The sequence below is a fragment of the Pelobates fuscus genome, chromosome 1 (genome assembly GCF_036172605.1).
Source record: "Pelobates fuscus isolate aPelFus1 chromosome 1, aPelFus1.pri, whole genome shotgun sequence".
Classification (NCBI taxonomy): Eukaryota; Metazoa; Chordata; class Amphibia; order Anura; family Pelobatidae; genus Pelobates; species Pelobates fuscus.
The window spans coordinates 89436932-89460139 of NC_086317.1; the positions used below are offsets into that span (position 1 = coordinate 89436932).

Genomic DNA, 23208 nt, shown 5'->3' on the forward strand with positions numbered 1-23208 from the left:
CTAACTTCACCCCACTGCTGGGAACCATACGGAAGAATCTGACAGAATGGGCCACACCTCACTTTTCCTGGCTTGGCAGGGTTGCCATCGCCAAAATGAACATTCTCCCACGGGTACTGTACCTATTTCAGACAATACCAATCTCACTTCCTACCACCTTCTTCTCAGCACTCCGAACCCTCCTCATTAAATTTATCTGGAAAGGCACTAAACCCAGACTCAAGTACACACAACTCACACTCCCCAAAACGGCAGGTGGCCTGGCAGTTCCTGACCTCAAACTGTATTACCAAGCATGCCACATGCAACGGGCCCTGGAATGGGCAAAGGAGGGAATCAGCAAACCCTGGAAGGCCATCGAAACATATCACGCAGGCAGGCCCCTCGCGGCCCTTCTGTGGTTGGACCCCTCGATTGGTAGGCGGTCAGTGCACCAACAACCCTTCATCGCCGCCACTCTAACCTTATGGCACTCACAAGCGAGGAAACTACGCCTCTCCTCCTTCCCATCCCCACTGCTACCTTTGGTATACAACCCGGACTTTGAACCGGGGGCAAGACCAGGAAACCTCCGCTGCGTCCTCCCACAAAACTTACCCAGACTCCGAGACATGACGGCCAATGGGAAAATCTTGCCCCTACAGACGCTAACGGGCACACCCACCCACCCCTTCATGACGACATTCAGATACACCCAAATTAAGAACTACATCACCGCCATACCACAACACCCCGACGTATACAGGGACCTTACACCATTCGAACAGTTGTGCCAGGACCCGGAGCCCTTGCCCCATAGCGTATCCTTCCTTTACTCTATGCTACAACGACAACAGGGACAGCCCCCACCCCCTTTCATGTCCAAATGGGAGACCGCCATAGGAGAAATACTCACCGAGACCCAGTGGCACAAGATCTGTGACCTAGTACACCACTGCGCAATAGCTAGCAAAACACAGGAAACGGCCTACAAGGTCCTCACACAATGGTACCTGACACCAGAACGTTTACAGAGAATGCACTTAGACACGGACGGCCTATGTTGGAGGTGCAGGAGAGGGGTTGGATCCTTCCTCCACATATGGTGGGAATGCTCACTCATAGTACCGTTCTGGGAGAAAATAGCTGCCATAGTGGCCCTGTTCACGGACAACGCCCCACCCTTCCAGCCCGCCCCGTATCTCCTACACCACACGACAACCCCCACGCCACGAAACAAACGCTCCCTGACCATCCGAATTCTTAATGTCGCAAAGCACCTAATTCCTTTACACTGGAAAAAAGACACAACCCCACCGCTCTCCCTGTGGTTTACTAGAATGGAGGAGTTACGAGTGACAGAGGAAAGCTGGTATTCAGCCCAAGACCGAATGCAGACATACTTAGACACATGGGCACCCTGGTTGACACGGGTGGGTACAGAGGCATTTCGGACTGTGCATTTACAAATGGGGGGAGGAACTGACAATCCCCAGGAGGAGACACTAGGAGACTAACGGGATAATCCACACTCGGCTCAAAACTCAGTACTTCCTTCCCACACCCTATCCCACCCACCCCACCCCATGTCCGGTCCAGGCGGAGCGAGGGATCGGGGGCCCGGGGAGCTGGGCGGGGACCAGCCCCACGGGGGCGTAAGTGGGGCTACGACGCCTGATGGGGTGCGGCTTTATGCGGTACCCAAAACAGCCTACGGCCTCACGGGGGTAGGGGGTGGAAGTGCGCCAGTATCCGTGTACTTTTGAACTAGCTATAAATGATATCTTAGAATGCTAAATGCTAGTTGCTCGTACTTTCTGCAACTTGTTTGCTCTATCAGAACATATATAGAATGCACCATATTTAGGTACTGTGGCCGAAAACAAGTGCCTGTGACTCAGACAGGGTACAGGCCAGTAGAAGTTCTGAACGGTTCTTGTTTCGTTGTATTGGGGGTTTGTTTATCCACTCATTTGGCTCCCCACTCGGTATCCAGACTAATGGATGATTATGCTGCCCCTTCCCCCGAAAATCCATTCATACAAATACAAATACTTTAGTCTAGTATTAAACAATAGTATCCGTGATCCTGCCTCCCAGGTATTTAAGCCTTCGTTCCATATACAAACGGAACGGCACTAGGCCTACAATCCAGAGCGCACTGCGTAGACCTAGAACCTGTATGTTTAACCCTCGATTCATTCACTCTCTCTTAGTAATTACGATGGGGATATAAATATGCCGAATTAGACTTTTGTTCAAAGCCATACGGCTGGTTTCAATTGTTTATCTGCTTATATGTAAACCGACAGCTGGACCTGCGCGTCCATGCAATTTCAGGTGATTCGAGAGACCTGCGAGTCTCACATTGTTCATTGTGGAAAATACCTAAAATGATGATATGCTTTCAATAAAAACATATTTACAAAAGAACAATTATCCTAAATACGATTCCGGATAATGTTAAATTCGGGGGTCCTCCCTATCCACTGCTGATTTTAATGTTAAACGTAGACCCCTTGAGATAATTCTGCTGTCCCAATCTTTTTCTAGAGATGTGATTTTCAATTTAATTTTCAATTCTTTTATAATACGTTTCCCTAATAAAAAGACTGATTTTTTTTGCTAAAAAAAAAAAAAAAAAAAAAATAGCATAGTAAGACATCGTCATATTTGCAGACGATACTCACCTGTCCCAGGGCGCCCTGACGCCCTGGAGGTCAGTCTGCAGCGGTTATAGTGCCTGAGGCTGGTGCATCCCAGTTTGCATCCACTGAACCTCGATTCACGGCCAGGAAACTCTGAGTGATTGTTCCAGCATTCCAAGATGACAGCCACTGCATGAGGAGACAAGTCAACTGAGGGCCGGAGCCAGGACAATGATGCATCCAAGATAGGGCTGAGTCCCACAGTCAGCCACATTGACCTCAAGTAACCCCTCCTACAGGTGAGACCAGGCTATGTGATTGAGCCACTCCTTTATAAGCAGAGCACACCTTTCAGTCAGTGCTTGGTTGTTTTGTTGCCTGCCTCAGAACTCCTAGCATCTGTTTCCCTGTGTTTCCTGTCCTTGCTGGTTTCCTGACTTTACCTGTTCTCTGGATTTTGCGTATTGCTGTCTGCCCTGACTTCTGGACCATCTGACTCTGATTTCTGCCTGACTTCTTGGAAACCTTTGCTTGGATTTTTTTTTTTTTAAAGCCCCCGTGCCATCACTTGTGTGTAGGTAGTGCGACACCAAAAAACCCCATTCAACCTCCCTTTTTACAATAAAACCTGTGGTATAAAATAGGCCACAGCTTTATTTACACTTGAACAAATATCGTTAACCATAACTAAGCATATTAACATAATATAATATTTAACTTAACTTAACTAGTCCTTGCCAATTCGTCCCACCAATAATCCCAAATCCTCATGGGGCCTGTCATCCCCCCTCATCCTAACCACCAACTGGCCTCCAACTTGGCCTTACCATACCACAATGCCAACCACTAGCCAGCCTTTGGCTCAGTGGGCACGTCCATTTATCCAAACCATGTACCAGAGATTAGGGGAGGGATCAGCCCTGACCTTCTTTCTTCCCTATGTGCTCCTGATACCTCCCAATTGACAAGTACCTTCCCCGCCAGCTGCGACAGTAAAAAGGAGTCAACCTCACAAAACATCAGCCAAGGGAGGGAGGGAAGCTGTTACCACTGGAATTTTTAAAATGGATGAGGTAAGGGGGTTAAAATGTCCACCTATATATACACACCACAGCCCCCTTCCCCTCCCTTTACCACACCCTTCCCAACACTCCTCCCCAGTTACACCTACACCTTCCCACACCCACACAAGCCCCTTATCCGGCCAGCCTTTGGCCACCTCCTCGGGCTCTGACCCGACAGAATCCTATTCTCAACCTCAGGATCTCTGTGGATCGTGCTTGTAAGGGAGAGCTGTTACTGCAGCCGTGTTCCAGGACTGAACACGACCCCAGTGGTTTGTTACAGAAATATTCTGTTAAAGTGTCAGTTAAGTGGCCTATGTGGAGTGGCCCTTTAGTTTTAACCCTGCAATCCAAACCATTGCAGATTGCTAGAAATAGCAATCTTTACATTGCAGGGTTACATTCATCCCTTGTGGCCGTCAAACTGACAGCCACTAGAATTGCTTCCACTGCACTAACTGGTCACGTGATGCAGATGCCCTTATAGAAAAGCTATGAACAAGCTTAGATGTGGAGCTTTGGATTGTAACATCGCCGCAGAGGTCATGCCTCCTCCTTGAGGCATGAGGAGGAGCGATTAGCAGGCAGCATCAGGGGTATTTCAGCACTGGAAAAGGGTGAGCTAAAAAAAATATTTTTGGGGGGGTTTTTTTTTTTTACACACAATTGGGGGCATCCTATCTGACTAGAGATAGAAACACAAAAGTGTTAGGAATAACACTTTAGTATTACTTTAATTTTGTTTATATGGAATCTCTTCCTCTATAGGAGTTTGTAACCTATTCTGCGCATTGAGGTTTAACAAAGTTCTGCTAATAGTCACAATGAATATGTAGTTGAAAAATGCATAGGCCGATGTGACTGAAAGGATATTGACAGAGTGCAGCTTGAAGGACAACAACCAGACACTTAGAAATATCTTTAGCATACTGATCACAGGGAGAGGTCTTCTCAAAAGCAGAGGTCTTCTCCAGCCAGAAATTTAACTATTTTTAGAGTTATTTAAAAAAAAAAAAAAAAGATTCCTTCTTCTCTGTCCCTAGGAGGTTTCCTGGGAAACCAGATAAGATGGATGACCATTATATGAAAAGGAAGGTACGATTTTATTATTTTCGGTCTACAAATCTTGGGTTCTTTCCAAATTCAAACTTAAGTATACAATTGTATTACTGAATTTTGCAGTGGTGAAAATCCAGCTTTTTTTTTTTTTGAATGAAAGATATCTCTGTAAACTCAGCTTCTAGATAATTTTTTTAGTTGAAGCATGGAAAGTAATAAAAATATGTCAAACATACATTTTTGGCTGCTGCAAAAATGTAGGGAGAGTATGTTCTGGTGTGGAAATTGTCTAGAGGGCAACTGTCAGCTCCTGCGATTTTTAGCATTAAGTTAAATATTTTAGAAAATACGTACTTGAAATCAGGGCCGGACTGGGAAAAAAATTTGGCCCGGGCATTTTTCAATCACAGCGGCCCCCTGAGAAGGGGGCAGGGCCAGAGAGGGTGTGTTTTGTCATCACTAATGACAAGCACACCCCCTTTCAAAGTGAGCATGCGCAGAGCCCTGCTGAAGAGCTCTAGCATGAGAAAAAGGCCCTGTATTTGGTCTGCGCAGCGCAAGCAAATTTAATAACATGCTTGCGCTGTGTTTGCTTTTCACTTGTCTCTGGTGTCTCAATAAGTGGGATACCAGAGGACAAAAGGGCCAGGAAAGCGTATCATGCTAGGGGCTGTAGAGAGTGTGTATAGGGGGCATAGTGTGTATTGTGGAGGTAGCGAGTGTGTGCATGCCGGCTGTAGTGTGTGTAAGGGTTGTAGAGAGTGTGTGTTTAGAGAATGTAGCATGTATTTGTTAACAAGGAATGTAGTGTGTGCATAGGGGATCCAGAGCTTGTATGTCAGGAATGTAGTGTGTGTAGGTGGTGCAGTGTGTGTGTGTGTAGGAGATCTAGTGTGTAAAGGACCCAGAGTGTGTATAGGAGATTGTGTGTGTGTGTGTATAGAGGATTTAGAGTGTATATAGGGATGTGTTTATGTGTGTGTAGATTAGATGATCCAGAGTTGGGTAAGGGATATAGTGTGTGTGTGTGTGTGTGTATATATATATATATATATATACACACACACACACACTATATACATCCAAATATATATGTATATGTATATGTGATGGTCACCGTGTGTTAGGTGTGCTGTGTGCAGCATGTGTGTGTAAGGGTCACAGTGTGTTGGGTGTGTTGTGTGCAGAATGTGTGTGTGAGGGGTGCATCGTGTTGGGTGTGCTGTGTGCAGCATGTGTGTGTGTGAAGGGTGCAGTGTGTTGGGTGTGCTCTATGCAGCATGTGTGTGTGTGAGGGGTGCATCGTATTGGGTGTGCTGTGTGCAGCATGTGAGTGTGAAGGGTGCAGTGTGTTGGGTGTGCTGTGTGCAGCATGTGTGTGTGAGGGGTGCATCGTGTTGGATGTGCTGTGTGAAGCATGTGTGTGTTGTGTGTGAGGGGTGCAGCATGTGTGTAAGGGTGTTCTTACCATCACATTCTATGTGTTTAATTATCTTTGTTAATTCACTGAGGGTTATTTTATATGATATATATATGTGTGTGTGTGTCTGAGGGTGCTGTGTGTTTGAGCGTGCTGTGTGTGCGTGAGGGCACTGTGTGGGTAAGTGTGCTGTGTGAGGGTGTTGTGTGTTTGTCTAAAGGTGCTGTGTTTGTGAGTGTGCTGTCTGTTTGAGCGTGCTGTGTGTTTGAGCATGCTGTGTGTGCGTGAGGGTGCTGTGTGGGTAAGTGTGCTGTGTGGGTAAGTGTGCTGTTAGTGTGAGTGTGCTGTTAGTGTGAGTGTGCTGTGTTTGTCTGAGGGTGATGTGTGTGTCTGAGGGTGCTGTTAGTGTGCTGTGTATGTGTCTAACGGTGCTGTGTGTCTAACGGTGCTGTGTGTCTAATGTTCTGTGTGTCTAATGTTCTGTGTGTCTGAGGGTTGCTGTGTGGGTGAGTGTGCTGTGTGTGTGTGTCTGAGGGTGCTGTGTGTGTGTGAATATGTCTGGAGGGATTGTGTGTGTGTGTGGTGGGGGGCAAGGTGTAAAAGTATTATTATAATTTAAAAAAATGTGGGATAAAATTCGATTTTTAAAAATAGGGGATAAATAAAAAAAATATTAAAAATAATAAACTTCATATCCCCCCCCCCCTTCTTACTTTTAGCTTGGGAGGGGGGGAGCCGTGCGTCCATGGAGGAGTGCCTGGTGGTGCTTTCCCATGCTACAATCCCTGGTGGTCCTAGTGGTGAGTGAACTCTACCCTGCAGTTCCTGGGGTAGAGTTCACTCTCGCGAGATCTGAGCGTTGCCGCGGTTACCGCGGCAACGCTCAGACCTCGCGAGAGGACCCGGCGGAGCTGCTGGCTAGAGCTCCGCCGGTCCTCTCCTCCCTCCCTCCCTCCCCAGGCCGGCATAGCTATGTCACAGTGCCTGTGGGCCGGTGAGGGAGATCTTTGATCTCCCCACCGGCCCCCCATGGAGGCACTACGCAGGGCCGGCACACTGATAGCGCTGGCCCTGCAGGGGCTGGCAGGGGAGATTCTGTGATCTCCCCTGCCGGCCTCGGCCCCACGGCCATCGCGGCCCACCGGGCATTTGCCCGGTATGCCCGATGGCCAGTCCGGGCCTGCTTGAAATGTGTCAAAAATGAAATGTAGGAATCAGCACCTCTTTATCCCGAATCTCATGAAAAATGGTTAAAACACGTTTTCAATGTTTTCTCCAATGATGACATTCCAGAGAAGTGTCAGTTCCTCTATTTATTTTTTGTATATGGTTTGATATTGGTACCTACTTACATTGTCTGTGTTAATCTTGCATATTTGTTCTATCGTTCACCTTATTTTCTAACACTTTCACAAACTTGCAGTCTGAAATTAAATCTAAATTGGAACAAAAAAAAACACCAAAAAAAACTGGCAACATGTATTATAAAGCCTATCACATCAAATAGGATGTATTTTTATACATTATATACTACTGTTCTTTTACTAGTTCCAGAAAGCAGAGAACTACATAAATTCGGCAAAGTTCTACATAAACTCAAGTAAGAAAATATTTGTTAAAAAGCGTAGTTTTAACTTGCAGTTTTACATATCTGATATTCAGTGGCGTCACTGGGGGGGGGGGCATGGCCCCCCTAGATCAGGCTGTGCCCCCTTTGTGCCCCCCCAATTGAAAGTGAACCTACTGCTCGCTGGGCTCCCTCCATGTTACTGAGAGCCCAGCCCCTGAGCAGATGGTTTCTGCAGGCAGGGGAATGCCCCTACCTGTAAACACGGAGAGACACTGGAGGGAGGAGGGAGCAGGAAGCAGGCTGAAGGGGAGACTTCTAGTGCTGTGGAGGAGGAACCATTCTCCAGCCTGCAGGAAGTCTCCCCTTCATTTCTGCTAGGGGGAGCAGGAGAGCGGTGCACAGTGAGCACAGCCTGCTTCCTGCTTCCTCCTCCCTCCAGTGTCTCTTTGTGTTTACAGGTAGGCAGGGCCGGTGCAAGGATTTTTGCCGCCCTAGGCAAAAAAAATTTTGCCGCCCCCCATATGTCCAGCCCACCATGTGACATCACAATGCCCCGCCCATATGCTCTGCCATATGGGCCAACGCCAGTCTTCACAAAGTGTCTTATCTGAAAATACAGTGTGTTTACATTAAAAAGCCTACAGGCACAGGCTATAGACACCAGAACCACTACATTATGCTGTAGTGCTTCTGGTGACTATAGTATCCATTTAATGTGAGGTAAATGAGAGATTAGTGCCACTAATAATATATTGGATTGCCTACTTACCACCAGATGAGGACAAGAGGCTGATGATGGGCTCAGTCTGGCTCCACAGGTCTGGTGTAGAAGAGGCTCTCTGGAGACTGTTTTTAACAGTGCTCACAACAATTAACGAACAGGAAGCAGCTCCATTTTTTAGGGCCCCTTACACAGCTCAAGGTCTGGGCCCCCAGGGGGCATACGCCTACAATGCCCACCCATAAATCCACCTACATGGCCCATCCATGAGTTGGGGATGTTTTATGTGTGCAATTTGTGTAAGGGATGTAGTGTTTATAGGGGATGTAGTGTGTGTTTGCGTGTAAGGAATGCATTGTATGTTTCTGTGTGTGTGTGTGTGTGTGTGTGTGTGTGTGTGTGTAAGGGGTGCAAGGTTTGTTTCTGTGTATGTAATTGAATGCAGTGTGTGTCTGTAAGGGGTGCATTAATTATGTAAGAGAACGTAAGGGATGAATTGTGTGTTTCGGGTGTGTCTGTGTGTGAGTAGGAATGCATTGTATGTTTCTGTGTGTGTGTGGGGGGGATGCATTGTGTATGTGTGTAGTGTAAAAGAGAGGGTTTGTGGGGTAGGATAGGGACTGAGATGGGAACAGCTTTCTTTTTTAAAAAAAAAATCATAGTGCTCTCCCCTCAATTATTGATTTCCCCTTCCCTTCTGTCCCTCCGTGTTCTCCCCTTCTGTCACTCAGTGCTCTCCCTTGGCCCCCTATCCCTCTGCAGTCCCCCTTGGTGGTCTTCTCACTCCCCCCTCCCCCCTTAGTGGTCCTCCCTCTCCCAAACCCCTTAGTGGTCCTCCCTCTCCCAAACCCCTTAGTAGACCTTCCCCTACTCCCCCCACCCCCTTAGTGGTAATCACCCTCCTCCCCTCTCCTTAGTAGTCCTCCCTCCTTCCCCCCCTTTGGTGGTCCTTCCCCCCCTTAGTGGTCCTTATCCCCCCTCCCCTAGTGGTCCTTATCCCCCCTCCCTCCCCTAGTGGTCCTTATCCCCCCTCCCCTAGTCATCCTTATCCCAGCTCCCCTAGTGGTCCTTATCCCCCCCTCCCCTAGTGGTCCTTATCCCCCCCTCCCCTAGTGGTCCTTATCCCAGCTCCCCTAGTGGTCCTTATCCCCCCCTCCCCTAGTGGTCCTTATCCCCCCCTCCCTCCCATAGTGGTCCTTATCCCCCCCTCCCTCCCATAGTGGTCCTTATCCCCCCCTCCCTCCCATAGTGGTCCTTATCCCCCCCTCCCCCCCATAGTGGTCCTTATCCCCCCTCCCCCCCATAGTGGTCCTTATCCCCCTCCCTTCCATAGTGGTCCTTATCCCCCCCCATCCCTCCCCTAGTGGTCCTTATCCCCCCCCATCCCTCCCCTAGTGGTCCTTATCCCCCCCCATCCCTCCCCTAGTGGTCCTTATACCCCCCCTCCCCTAGTGGTCCTTATACCCCCCCCCCCTTAGTGGTCCTTATACCCCCCTCACTTAGTGGTCCTTATACCCCCCCTCCCTTAGTGGTCCTTATACCCCCCCCCCTTAGTGGTCCTTATACCCCCCCTCCCTTAGTGGTCCTTATACCCCCTCCCTCCCTTAGTGGTCCTTATACCCCCTCCCTCCCTTAGTGGTCCTTATACCACCCTCCCTTAGTGGTCCTTATACCCCCCCTTAGTGGTCCTTATACCCCCCTCCTCCCTTAGTGGTCCTTATACCCCCCCTCCTCCCTTAGTGGTCCTTATACCCCCCCTCCTCCCTTAGTGGTCCTTATACCCCCCCCTCCTCCCTTAGTGGTCCTTATACCCCCCCTCCTCCCTTAGTGGTCCTTATACCCCCCCTCCTCCCTTAGTGGTCCTTATACCCCCCCTCCTCCCTTAGTGGTCCTTAACCCCCCTCCCCTTAGTGGTCCTTAAACCCCCCCCTCGTAGTCCTTAAACACCCCCCCTCGTGGTCCTTAAACACCCCCCCTCGTGGTCCTTAAACCCCCCTCCCCCTCCCCTTAGTGGTCCTTAAACACCCCCCCCCCTTAGTGGTCCTTACCCTCCCCTCCTGCCCATGTAGCGTGGTCGGGCGGCGCGGAACGCGGGACAGGAACCTTTGTTTCCTGTACCCGGCCGCCGGCGGAATGACAGGAAATGACGCTACATGGAGAGACCGGCAGGAGGGAGCGCTCTGCGCTTCCCTCCTGCCGGTCATAAACCCGGACGCCCTCCATGCAGCAGTGCTGCGCCGCCTGGGGCTTGTTAAAGAGCTCAGGCGGCGCAGCATGAGGAGGCGCAGCGGGGACAGGGATCCGGCGCCCCCTGGTAAGTTGCGCCCTAGGCGGCTGCCTAGGTCGCCTTACAGGTGGCGCCGGCCCTGCAGGTAGGGGGATTCCCCTAGGGGCTGATTTTGTGTATGTTTGTGTGTGTGTGTATATAAAGTGTGTGTAGTTTAGTAAGAGAGTGTGTTAGTGAGAGTGTGAGACATTGTGTGTGTGTGTGTATACTGAATAGTGTGTGTTAGTGAGAGTGTGAGACATTGTGTGTGTGTATACTGAATAGTGTGTGTTAGTGAGAGTCTGAGACATTGTGTGTGTGTGTGTGTGTGTGTGTGTATACTGAATAGTGTGTGTTAGTGAGAGTGTGAAGCAGAGAGAAGCAGAGCAAGCAGAGAGGAGCAGAGCAAGTAGAGCGGAGCAGAGCAGAGTAAGTAGAGAAAAGCTGAGCAAGTCGAGAGTAGCGGAGCAGAGTAAGCTGAGATGAGTAAAAGCAGACCATGCAAATAGAAGCTCAGCATGCAGAGAGGAGGCAGAGCAGAGCAAGCAGAGAGGAGGCAGAGTAGAGCGCAGCACCGCTGAGCAAGCAGAGAGAAGCAGAGCAAGTTGAGAGTAGCGGAGCAGAGCAAGTTGAGAGTAGCGGAGCAGAGCAGGCAGAGAGGAGTGGAGCAGAGCATGCAAATAGAAGCACAGCATGCAGAGAGGAGGCAGAGCAGAGCAAGCAAAGAGGAGCAGAGCAAAGGAGGCAGAACAGAGCGAACAGAGCAAGCAGAGAGGAGCAGGTATTGTGGCCCGCGGCCTCTGCCACATCTAGGTTCTGAGAAAAGTGAATTAATGGCACTGATTACAGTGAGTAGTGTGAGTGTGACAAAGGTTACTTACTCCTGATTGCAGACAGTGAGTGGTATGACAGTGGCACTTACTCCTGATTGCAGACAGTGGTGTGACAGTGTCACCTTACTTACCAGAGATTGCAAACAGTTTGCAGTGCGGCCCCACATAAGGTGTGAAACCTTACCTACCTGAGAGTGCAATTTGCAGAGGGACTGAGTGAGCGGAGCAGACACTCCAGACAGTGGCACTACTACTGTAAGTAACGTGAACTTATATTGCAGCTTTTGAGTAAATGATATGTATGTAACCAGGATTCCATATTGTGAGCATGAAAATGAAACAAGTAATTTTATTTTGTGTTGGTATAGTATTCACCAACTATAGGTCAGGGCACACACTTTAGTGCCAACCATTTTTAATTGTTCATGGAAGTAGAGCTAAATCTGCTCTTCTTACAGGAAAAAATCATTTGAGTTAGCCTTTCAAAATACAACTTTGTGTCACTTTGCTTAAATGCTTAAACTCTGAGTGTAGAGAATACACTGTTAAGTGACCATTTTCTATGTTTGTGAAATATTTATATAGAAGTGTTAATTTAAATTCCATTCAAATTGCATGTTGTAAATTATTTTAAATATATATATATATATATATTTTTTTTTTTTTTAAACTAGTTTTGTAACAATTCTGGCATCATGAGATATTGTTACAATTGCATATCTAAAGCAGACTTTAGCATATTTATCAAGGTGCTGGAAATCTGAATTTTGTTAACTTTTAAATGTTCTCCACGTGTGTGTGTGTGTGTGTCTGTGTGTACACACACACACACACACACACACACACGTTTTGTAATTGCCCCCCTACTTCTGTCCCTGGCCCCCCATGTGCCCCCCCCTAAATATGAATGCTGGAGATGCCACTGCTGATATTATATCTGATATTGGTTTTATTTAAAACACATATAGTGAGCAGACACACTAAAGAAAAAAAAAATGATCCATTCTAACTCCATCCACCAAAGTTAAAGTTTTTGGGCAATTAAAGGGACACTTTGCACCACAAGCACTACGAATACATTCCCTGGTTCTGTGTAAACCGTTTGATACAAACTAAGAATTGAGCCCTGTCCTCTCTCTCTCTCTCTCTCTCTATTACAAAATGTGTATGTCAGTTTGGTTGGCACTGATTGGTTGAGTCAACACTCTCAGCCAACTGATGTCATCTAATTGGAAGTGCAATTTCGACATTATCAATACAGTAAGGAGTTGGACCACAGGCTTGTGGGAGACCCTTGGTATGTGTTTGTCAAGTCTCATGAAAATCCATGGGCTGTAGTGGTAATGGTGCTCAGTGTCCCCTTTAAGGTAATTATTTTGTAAAATATCAGGGGTTTTTACTTTGACTTACTTTGGCTAATGGCAATACCATAAAGGCACCTCCTCCACTGGATTCAACAATTATTGCCAAAAACTTGGGGTTGACAGCACAGAAAGAGCTGTCCCAGGTCACCTTCGATACCCGTATGTCTTCATACATTTGGTCAGCTTTTACCGGCTGGCCGAAAATGTGTCGGAATTTACTTTGGCGTACAACTCTTCTGCTCATAGTGAAAATTTGAAAATCTACAAAGAGAGGAAGAAAAGGAACAATTAGATGGACATTCTACCAGCTGTGTGTCACTGCAAAAAGAGAGACACAAATACCGGTACTTATTTGTTTTGTAGGAATATCTGATTTCAACGGGATGGTGTATGGTTTGCCCTTTTTAAATAAAGTACAATTTGAATTTAAGTTCAGTAAAAAATGTATTTAATGAAAACATATAAAGGTCTTACATGACAGTAAAGCTTTTCTTTTTGATAATAATAATAAAAAAATTATAACAAAATAAATAAATCCCCTGGATATACACCCTAAGAAAGATGTGGCATCTCCTGGTTTCCTGAATTGAGAACCTGAATGTCGTTAGTGGATTCTCTGAGGGGACTTTGCTTGATACGGTTAAAAAATTAAATAAAACATGCCGCATCTGACATCACCTAACCTAAACACAAACCGATGACTTAAGAAGAAATTAGAATGTGCACTGATGTTGTAACATAGAAGCTGTATCCGTTTATTATCCTGTGAGGAATCTGTGACCTAAAAAGTGTGAATTATGAAAAAGGTCAGGGTATCTTGTGCTCTCTTCATGTAATGAATTTCCCAAGTAACCTTTGCTCAACCTCAGCTATTTGTCTGATCTAATTAGTGTGTCCATGTTCTTAATATAGTTTAAAGCGGCACGGTCACGCCATATTTACCTTTTTCCCTAATCACTTCCGCTTTCCTACTGGGACTTTCTTTTACTCTGTTTTCTAATCAAATACATAAGACAAAGTAGGGACTATTTTTTCTTATGTAATTTTCCTATGCCTGACACTTCTTGATGGTGGTAGCATCTCCTAGTGTCTAGAAGTGTCAATTCTGCAGGGAATTGGGTTTGTCTATGGAGGATCCCATATGGTCTTGCAGGTTCCTCCATAGATATCAATGCTGTACTCTTGTTCATATCGGAGAGTACAGTGGTGACTTTGGCTCCTGCCACTGAAGTCCCCAGATGCTGACAGTGCCGCTTTAACTGTAAAAGAGTGGGGGTGAATTTCACCAGTCATGCACAGCGACATGCACACAACCCTATAGCACTTTAGCTTGCTTATGCAATTGATGTGTGAAGGGGGTGTCCTTTTTATTTTCTTATTTTAGAAAAGTTCAGATTTCAATATTAGTCGGCACATTTATAAATTAACTTTGTTACATCCACTAGCTGTCAATCAGACAACTGGCCCTGTTATTACCTGGTAGTTTAACAAACTGGAGCTAAACTCAAGAGGCAGCAATTGCCCAGAGCACCTGCCTTGCAAATACTTCTCACTGAGCTGCATTGGGAAGTCGCTAATTGGACAGACACAGAAAGTCTGGGCAGGGTTAGAAGGGAAGGGGTTGCGCATAGGCTACAGACAATATATCTTTTGCAAGTTGTTTTTAGATATGATTCCAATGGAAAAAATGCAAAACTAAATGCATGCATGATTTCATTGTTGGTAAACAGATAAATTAAACTGTTCCATTGAAGTGTTCCTTTAAATTGATCTGATCTCTATCTCCATGGTTACTGATCACAATCAGGTTCTTCAACCCAAACAAAGAAGCAAATCATACTTATTTCGGCCTTTATTGGCAGATCTGACATTCATTGTCTTAATCCCAAAAAATGTATTTAACCCCTTAAGGACCAAACTTCTGGAATAAAAGGGAATCACGACATATCACACATGTCATGTGTCCTTAAGGGGTTAAACTCTAGGATACACAACTCCATTAGAGCAGTAATTGAGTCAGACGTTCTGATCAATGGTAGGTGTGAGTCTGAAGGCCCCTTACATATAAAACAACAAACCTTTGCACGTCACCAACAAATTTTCTGCATTTCAACAACGTAACTCATGCTGCGATCAAAAATAAATAAAATATGTTATGGATCCCACAAGGTTTTTTTTTATTTTTATTATGAGACAAGAAAGTGTTAACAATCATTGCTGAATTCTACTGAATCCCTTCATCTCTTGCCAGACAAAGCAAATAGGGGGAAAAAATGATTGCCTAGCTACTCAGGAATAAAGTGTAGAAGACCAATAAAAATAAAGTTACATGCGTACTATGCCAAATCTCTATGGCGTTTGGATGGAGTTCAGGTAACTTTTTTGTTTTATTTTATATATTTGGGATGATGAATACAATAGCCTTTGCTACCACCCAAAAGTAGTGGGAATTTGAGCATAAGGCTAATATCTGTGTGTTTTCACAAAGGGTAAACAATTCTCCAAGTGTTCTTAAATAACCCCAGGAAAACTGCTGCTAAGGATTTGATGGCATCCCTTAGTTTATCTAATGTTAGTGTCCACCATAAGGAAAATGATGAATAATGCCTGGCAGAATTACTGGGAGGAAAATCACTACTGCCATAAAGAACATTTTCATCTATCTCATGTTTTCCCCTGGACTGCACCAACGACTATTGTACTGTGTAGACAGATGAGATGAAAGTGGATTATTTTCGGAAAAACATTATGTTTAGCGGAAAAAACTAAACACTACATTAAAAAAAAAAAACACCCAAAAAAAACCCAACCTTTTTGATCAAGGCAAGAGAAGATATTTTACTTTCGATATGGCCAAATCAAAGTTTTGACCTTAACCCAAATTAAATGTTCTATTAACTATTTATATTTGTCTGCCTGCACGAACATAAGTTATTTGGAGAGGAACTGGCCACAAAAGAAACTTTAAATGGTTGAAGATAATGTGCATTAAATGCTACTCTACATAAAAGTTAATGCACATATAAAAAAAAATAGTTAACATGTGGGTAAGAGGATCTAAGGTGAAATCAATGTCCAGTCAATGCATGATTTTAAATGATTGTTTTTTCTTCTTTAAATCTTCTTGTGGTTCAACAGAGATGTGTGAAAGGATTAACTTAACAGACTTAATTTAGAGTAATGTCAGCTACATTACCCCCTTAAGGACAGACGACGGATATAGTCCGTCATGATTCCCTTTTATTCCAGAAGTTGTGTCATTAAGGGGTTAATATGTAACATAGAATAGCCTACCACTGGAATTATATGTGGACAATGCAGAAAAGTAAAAGTATAAAATCATTTGGATACTCACAGGTCTATTGCACAGAACAAAAGTTAAAGGGACACTATAGTCACCCAGACCACTTCAGCTCAATGAAGTGGTCTGGGTGCCAGGTCCCTCAGGTTTTAACCCTTCAGATGCAAACATAGCAGTTTCAGAGAAACTGCTATGTTTACATTTGGGATTAAGCCAGCCTTCCAGACAGCCACTAGAGGCGCATCTGCGACGCTGGAGGCATATTATGCCTCCATCGCGCAGAGCGTCCATAGGAAAGCATTGAGAAATGCTTTCCTATGGACACTTTGAATGTGCGCGCGGCACTTGCATTTGGCTCCGCTGACGTCGGCGGGAGAGGAGAGGTCACCAGCGCCAAAGGAGCCCGGCGCTGGATTAAGGTAAGTAACTGAAGAGGTTTTAACCCCTGCAGCGCCAAGGGAGGGGGGCCCTGAGTGTGGGGGGACCTAAGGGTTTTCCTGACACTATAGTGATCCTTTAGAATAGGCATAAGTTTCTGTACAGGCACATTTTATGTGTGTTTGACATCTGAATGCAACATGTATCTATATACTTTACATGGATTTTCAAAAATGTCTATTTTATTTGGATAACTGAAGAATTTAAAAATGAGGTGAGACGAGGCTCTTACAATATTTTTTAATGTTGAACATCTACTAAAAATGTAAGGATTGGGGGGCGGGGCCTGGCCGCCGAGCTAGCCGGTCGCACCTCACAACAGCTCCGGCAAATCTTGGCTTAAAAACCTACAATATGGATCGGTTGAACTCCCCTCGTTGACCTACCGCGGTGGGCTGGCACCTATGGAGACACTGGACCCGGGGAGAGGCTTGCAGTTGCTGTTTTAGTCCCCCGGTGGGGTACGCACTGCTCCTTTTGGATGAGGTCTACTCAGGCGGTGAGTGAGGCGGACGGCCGCCGCCCTCTATCCTGCCCAATGCTACTCAGCCAGGCTCCTTCGGCTGGGCGACCTGGGCCCTGTTCCCCCCCCTCTGGGCCGGTGGGGGTGATCCCGGCCTGCACCCTGTACGCCCTGTGGCTCCTGCTACATCGGAGCTTTTGAGTCCCCGACAGCCGCCAAACCACAACTCTGACCGCACCTAAAATGGCGGCGCAGCGACCCTGCTGGCTCACACGAGCGCCTCTGGCTTCCGAGGGGATGGTACCCTCCAGAATCCCACGCAAGCACTGCACGCCTGCAGAAATGGATCAATGCCAACTGACCCACAGCCTCAGTGATAGCTGTACAAGCGATACCACGACAAAAAGGCGGGAGCGACTACCTGCTAACCAGCAAAGCACTGACCCATCGCTCCAGACCCAGCAGACCCCTCGGACCTGCCCAGATGACTTGCACACCATAACTCCAACCCGAGGAGCTGTCCTACACCGCCTCCATAACGACGCAGTGAAACCAGTAAGCCGGACCGCAGGGAGTAGGCACCAGACTGCTGGAGGAAAGAGGTGGAAGAGAGCTCCACATCACAGCACCAAACAATTCTGGACTCACTGGGGGAGCGAAGCCTGCATAACTCACCTCCTTGGGGTTCAAGTACCTGGCAGCATGCCGCTGGGGTGTCGGGTGCTCTTATACTCCAATAGTCATATAGTTTTAAGCGAATGACCTCAGGACTCTACCTGCATACTAAGCGTAATTAGCAAGGGCAACAGCTTAAGGGCATAATTTAGCAACAGCTAACTCATGAGTGAATATCATAGTACTAAAGTTCGCAAGCTTGTGTTACAATAGATAAGTGATTACTAGTACTGTTTTATAAAATGTGCAATACATTTACAATCTTAAGCGCACTTAGCTGGTTATACGCATGTCTAGCCTAGCATGTTATGCCATAAAAATGATGCCTAGAAGCCTGATATCTTCATGTAACATAAAAAACAAAAATGTGCCGATTGCCCGGCTATTGTTATATTGCAAATCATAATGCCACACTAGAATGCCAACCTAGCACCATAAAGCGGTGATCACCTTACTATAATATAACGATTTCTCTGTTTAGCCAAAGCCTGTTATAACTATATAAAAATGTGCAATGTCTCATGCCACTGTCAAACGTATGTGCATCCACAAACACGCTGTTGTGGCGTATGTCAATAATATGTAATAAACTGCACAAAAAAATAAAGAATTAAAAAAAATAAAAAAATGTAAGGATTGAATAACATTTTTTTGTGAACTTTAGTGCATAATCTGGTAATGTCTATGCATGTTTCAATATTTAAGTTGAACACTAACAGCGTGACACAAAACATTAACACATTAAGGCAATAGAGATGGTGGTCAAAGAACAGTGATGAAGGATCAGAAGTAATCTACTTTCTAACAAGAAATGTGCTTGTCTGAGTCACTGTTAAACATTTTATTCTTTTTATTCAGAGTGGAAAGCGAGTTGTATGCGAACACCTTAAGAATCAGTCATCAGTGCCAGAAATAGAACAGTAGATTAAGCAATGTGCAGGCATTTCTAGAAATAGCTGAAGAACCAGAAGCAAGATGCCACCTCGGTCATATTTTCCTGGAGAGCTATAAATTCCACATGCTGTCACTACATACATAAAGAGCAGTTTATAGAATATAAAATGCTGCCTGAGGAAAGCAATAGCATCTATAGCAAATCTTTATTCTACCAAATAGAATATACACCAGTAGGTTTGGAGACCATTTTATACCATTAGTAATTTACTCATAATTTAAGAGTAGGGGGCGGGGCCAAGCCAGCAAACCGAACGGTCGCATGCAGGCAGGGCTCCTGTCTACCGAGCCATAAAACTATTGATAATAGCCGAATCCGAGCGTCTAACCGGAACCGGGAAGCGCTAATAAAGCCATATGAACCCTGGTGACAAGCCTGAAACCGGAATTCAGCCTCTCGGAGACTGGGAGCCTGAGATGGCCAGACGCGGCCTAGAGGTGAGGGGACTGGGGGGAGGCGGCTGCTCTCCCCGGCCCTGCATCGGAAGGGCAGCCACACGAACACCCTGTCCCGTCCCCCCGGACCGGTGGGGGTTACCCCGGTCAAAGCCTGACGGTATACTCACCTGTTTAAGCTCCAAGATAGAGCCCCGCTGACGGCGGGAAGAAGCGAACGCCGTCAAAATGGCCGCCGCCACATGTGCCCGGCCCATAGAGAAGCCTGACCTTCTCACCAAACTTGATATGCTTTTCGCCAAATTCTGGGAGAAGATGGCACTAAGAGAGCAGCAAGCGCAGACAGCCAATACTGCTAATCACATTCCCACAACGGGACTGGCAAGCATCAAACAAGGGCGTACATTCACCTCGGCAGCCAGAGTCCAAAAATGGCGCAGAAAGAGACAAGGCCGCAACCAAGCGCGGAAGATCCAGCTACAGGCGGTATCCCATCGCAACAGAGACCCAGCAAGATTCAGCCTACCACCCAGGCAAGGGCTACAGACCCTCCAGAATAGACACTCTAGCCCACGGCGGGACCGGGCGTTGCTGAGGGAGCCAAGACAGCAGCCACCACACAACACTCCCCACTACTACCCAGAAGCGGACCCCCGAGATCAACGGGACACCCACACCAGCCCACCCTCAGACAAACAGGGCCCTGCGAACGGCGGGAGCTGGAGTCGGCTCACGACACACAAGATGAGGAGACCAAAGAATGGCAAGCGGGCACGGCACAGAGGAAGCAAAACCCGAAATGCTCACCTACTCCATACGGCGGCACCCGGGACCGGGAGCTTACAGCAGTGCGCCCAAACTCAGATCCCCTCCAAGGACGACCGGCATGTCGGCATCAGGGAGGCAAGGGCGGTCTCACACCGGGACGGTGGTCAGCAACAGCCCATCCACGGCTCCCACACTGGGCTCCGGACCCAAGCCTCCAGAGTTGGCGTGGGCTGAATCACATGGACTACTATAAGGACTAATCATGCAGCGCATAAAAACAGGTTCAGTCCAAAATACCCACAGTTGAACTCACATACGTGACTCAGAGTTAGATATTCCTGTATGAGTCCCAATACCATTTAGATTTAAGCCCCCTGCCGATACTCATGACTTTCACTGGGCCTATACACCTCTAAACCTAGTTTACAGTAGTTATGCTCTTGCACTCTCCCTATTTTTACCAAAGCCTTTTAAAGATACGTTAATACTCAGAACCAGCATGCTAACACTTCAAGCTTAGGGGCTCACTATATCAGTAGTATCTCTTACTACACACATTGGGTACATCAGGCACATAAACAGTTAACCTGGCTACTACAAATTGATTACTGACACAACTACTAGTTAAGCAACCGATTAACTGTCTTCTGCCATCTAGTAAACTGTGCACCAGCGCAACTATCAGCCATCACTGGTTATTCTCATGCCTAGTTCTTAGTGTGGCCCATTTTACTTTCCTCTACTATGCACATAATACAAGGGAGGCATAATGAGAGCCCATGAGCAAAGTACTCAATGTGGAACACCTGTACTTAGCTATTGATATTCCACAACCATGTCTAACAGCGCCCAGCATGATGCTATATGCGTTGCTATACTCTTCCTCTTAACTAACTTAAAAAATATGTAGTTTATTCTTATGCAATACTATGCCTGTTATACCTGTTTGTCAGTTACTATACAACTAGCGACTGCAGCTAGCATGTACACACATGTAAACTACAAAATCGAGACCTACCTAGCATGATATTATATCTTTTGTTCTGGCACTAAAATTGCATGTCAATTATCGCTAGATAGTCTTACCACGCTTAAAAATGCTTAAAAATATGTTTAAAAATGTGCTTTCACCTCATTGCCGCATATGTATGAATCTGTGATATTAACTGGATTATGTTTGCTATTGTGGCGTATATCATTTTGTCAAACCATGCACAACAAAAATAAAGAATTAAAAAAAATAATAATAATAATAATTTAAGAGTATTTTAATGATTTATATAGCGCCGACATATTCCGCAGCACTTTATAATTATAGAAAGGAGATATTAGTGGCATTATTGGACCTGTGAAGCGCAAACAAAACCAACAACAACAAAAGTTGGAAGTTTTTAAAAAAAATCTAAATATATTTTTCAATGCCACTTCATTATTTTGGCATGAAACTTCCAATTTCTTTATCCATTCTCCATAATTAATTCTTTATCAAATGAATCCTGAGATAAAGGCAAATTCAGCATAGAACATTCCCAATCCTTTGAGCTGGGATTGTGGTTTTGATATTCTGGAATGAATACATCTTGGTGATGACTGGCTACCAATTGGTACCAAATACTTTGTGTCCATTATCTAGGTCCCTGTGAGTAGAGAATTACAGAGATATTGTCAGGATGAGATAAAACCTAAGAATCGGAAAAAGTAGAAAACAGGATAGAGCGTATAAAATGTCCTTAGGATTGGCCAGATGCAACACAATTTGGAAATATACAAGGTAAATGTGATACAAACAAATGTCAGGAGAACATAGGTACACGGTATTGATAAAGATAGCAGAGGTTACGATAACAGAGTTACAAGTGTTCAAAGCAAGCTGAAGTCAGAAAATACATAAGGACGTGCTGATAGGGAACCAAAATAAAACCACAACATGTCAACAAATAGATCTTGGATGAGGTTTATATAGGTAGCAAAAGAAGCCTATTGGCCAACATCATAACTGTGATGCCAGAATGTACGAGTATAGTGTCCCCCTTACGACGTTGGAACGCCTGCAGCTATTTTGCCGCAAATGAAAGTGGCACCATATTATGGCACAGAGAATCAGCATTTAGCGTAAAAAAATTACGCCAAATCGCGACAAGATTTTTCCTGGAGCTGGAAGCTTAGTAAAAGCAGCGTGCCACCTTTCCTTGATTATTTCCTTTACTTCAAGATTTCAAAGTGAGTAAAGTCTATGACCCACAGTACATACTCAATCCATATTCTGTTAAACAATTATTCAAACTCTGGCATTGGTTATAGTCTGGGAAATTTGCCAACATTGTCCGTTTGTAAACATGTTCCACGATAATTAAAACATTACTGTTTGAGCAATTTGAAAGGTGGCCCAGTGTAAGCCTAATACTCTAACTGCATTATGGCAAGTTGATGAGTGTATTCAGGTCCTGGTTTGGCATGAGGGGTCTAAATAACCGTAACGGTTATTGATTAGCTTGATATTTTCTAGATGTAGTTTTCTTCAAGTTAAAATCATGTAACAGGTTTTATGAACCATTAGTTATATCAAACGGCCTGTTTTCATGTTCAAGTTTTGCGATGTACAAAACTCAAATTCACCTGTTTAGAATATCTCAAGTTGCAAAATCTTTGCTCACAAATTATGTTGGGAATGCACAAATACAAATAGAGATAGAGGGGCGCAGTAATAGTGAAAATAAAATAATATACTTATTAACACTTGGTCATCATTTGGATTCCACTCCATTCCATTATAAATTTAATGACAGAAAATAAAACCGGGATATAAAGTGCATAGGAGTAAAAAAAAAAAACCTAAGTAGCAGCACTGACGCGTTTCGACTATTAGAGTCTTTTTCAAAGTGCAGAAATCATGGGTCCCACTTCCTTGTTTATATACCAGTCCAATCTTTAATTTTGGCGCCTTATTCCTGTTATCATCCTCCACTTCCTGCTTCCGCCAGACGGGTTTTCTTGTCTCCGCCCACCTTTGCGTCCATTTGTGTCTGACGCAAAGGTGGGCGGACGTATTCTTCCGATAATGGAAGTGATGTATAAGGTACTTCCTCGGTAACGCTTTTAAAAAGGAAAGTTGCGACACATTAATGGTTATGGATCTCTGGACCTTCAGAATAAGCAAATTTATTCATTAGGCAGTTCTAAATAAGACTTATTCATTGCAGGGGTCAGGTCGAGAGGATGACATCATTCAGTATCACGGACAAGGAATTTATAGAAGGAGGTTTGCAAAAATCCTTTAGCCATAAGGGAG

The 23208-nt window shown here is 45.4% G+C and overlaps 1 protein-coding gene across 3 annotated transcripts in view; it reads right to left on the minus strand.

Moving 5' to 3' along the window:
- CORO6 (coronin 6) overlaps positions 1-23208 on the minus strand; it is a 133427-nt gene that overhangs the window by 87606 nt on the left and 22613 nt on the right. For all 3 annotated transcript variants that reach the window (XM_063450036.1, XM_063450034.1, XM_063450035.1), the window contains exon 2: positions 12971-13185. In XM_063450036.1, the coding sequence (XP_063306106.1) occupies positions 12971-13168 (198 nt within the window). In that variant the 5' untranslated portion in view covers positions 13169-13185. The remainder of the gene's footprint in view (positions 1-12970; positions 13186-23208) is intronic.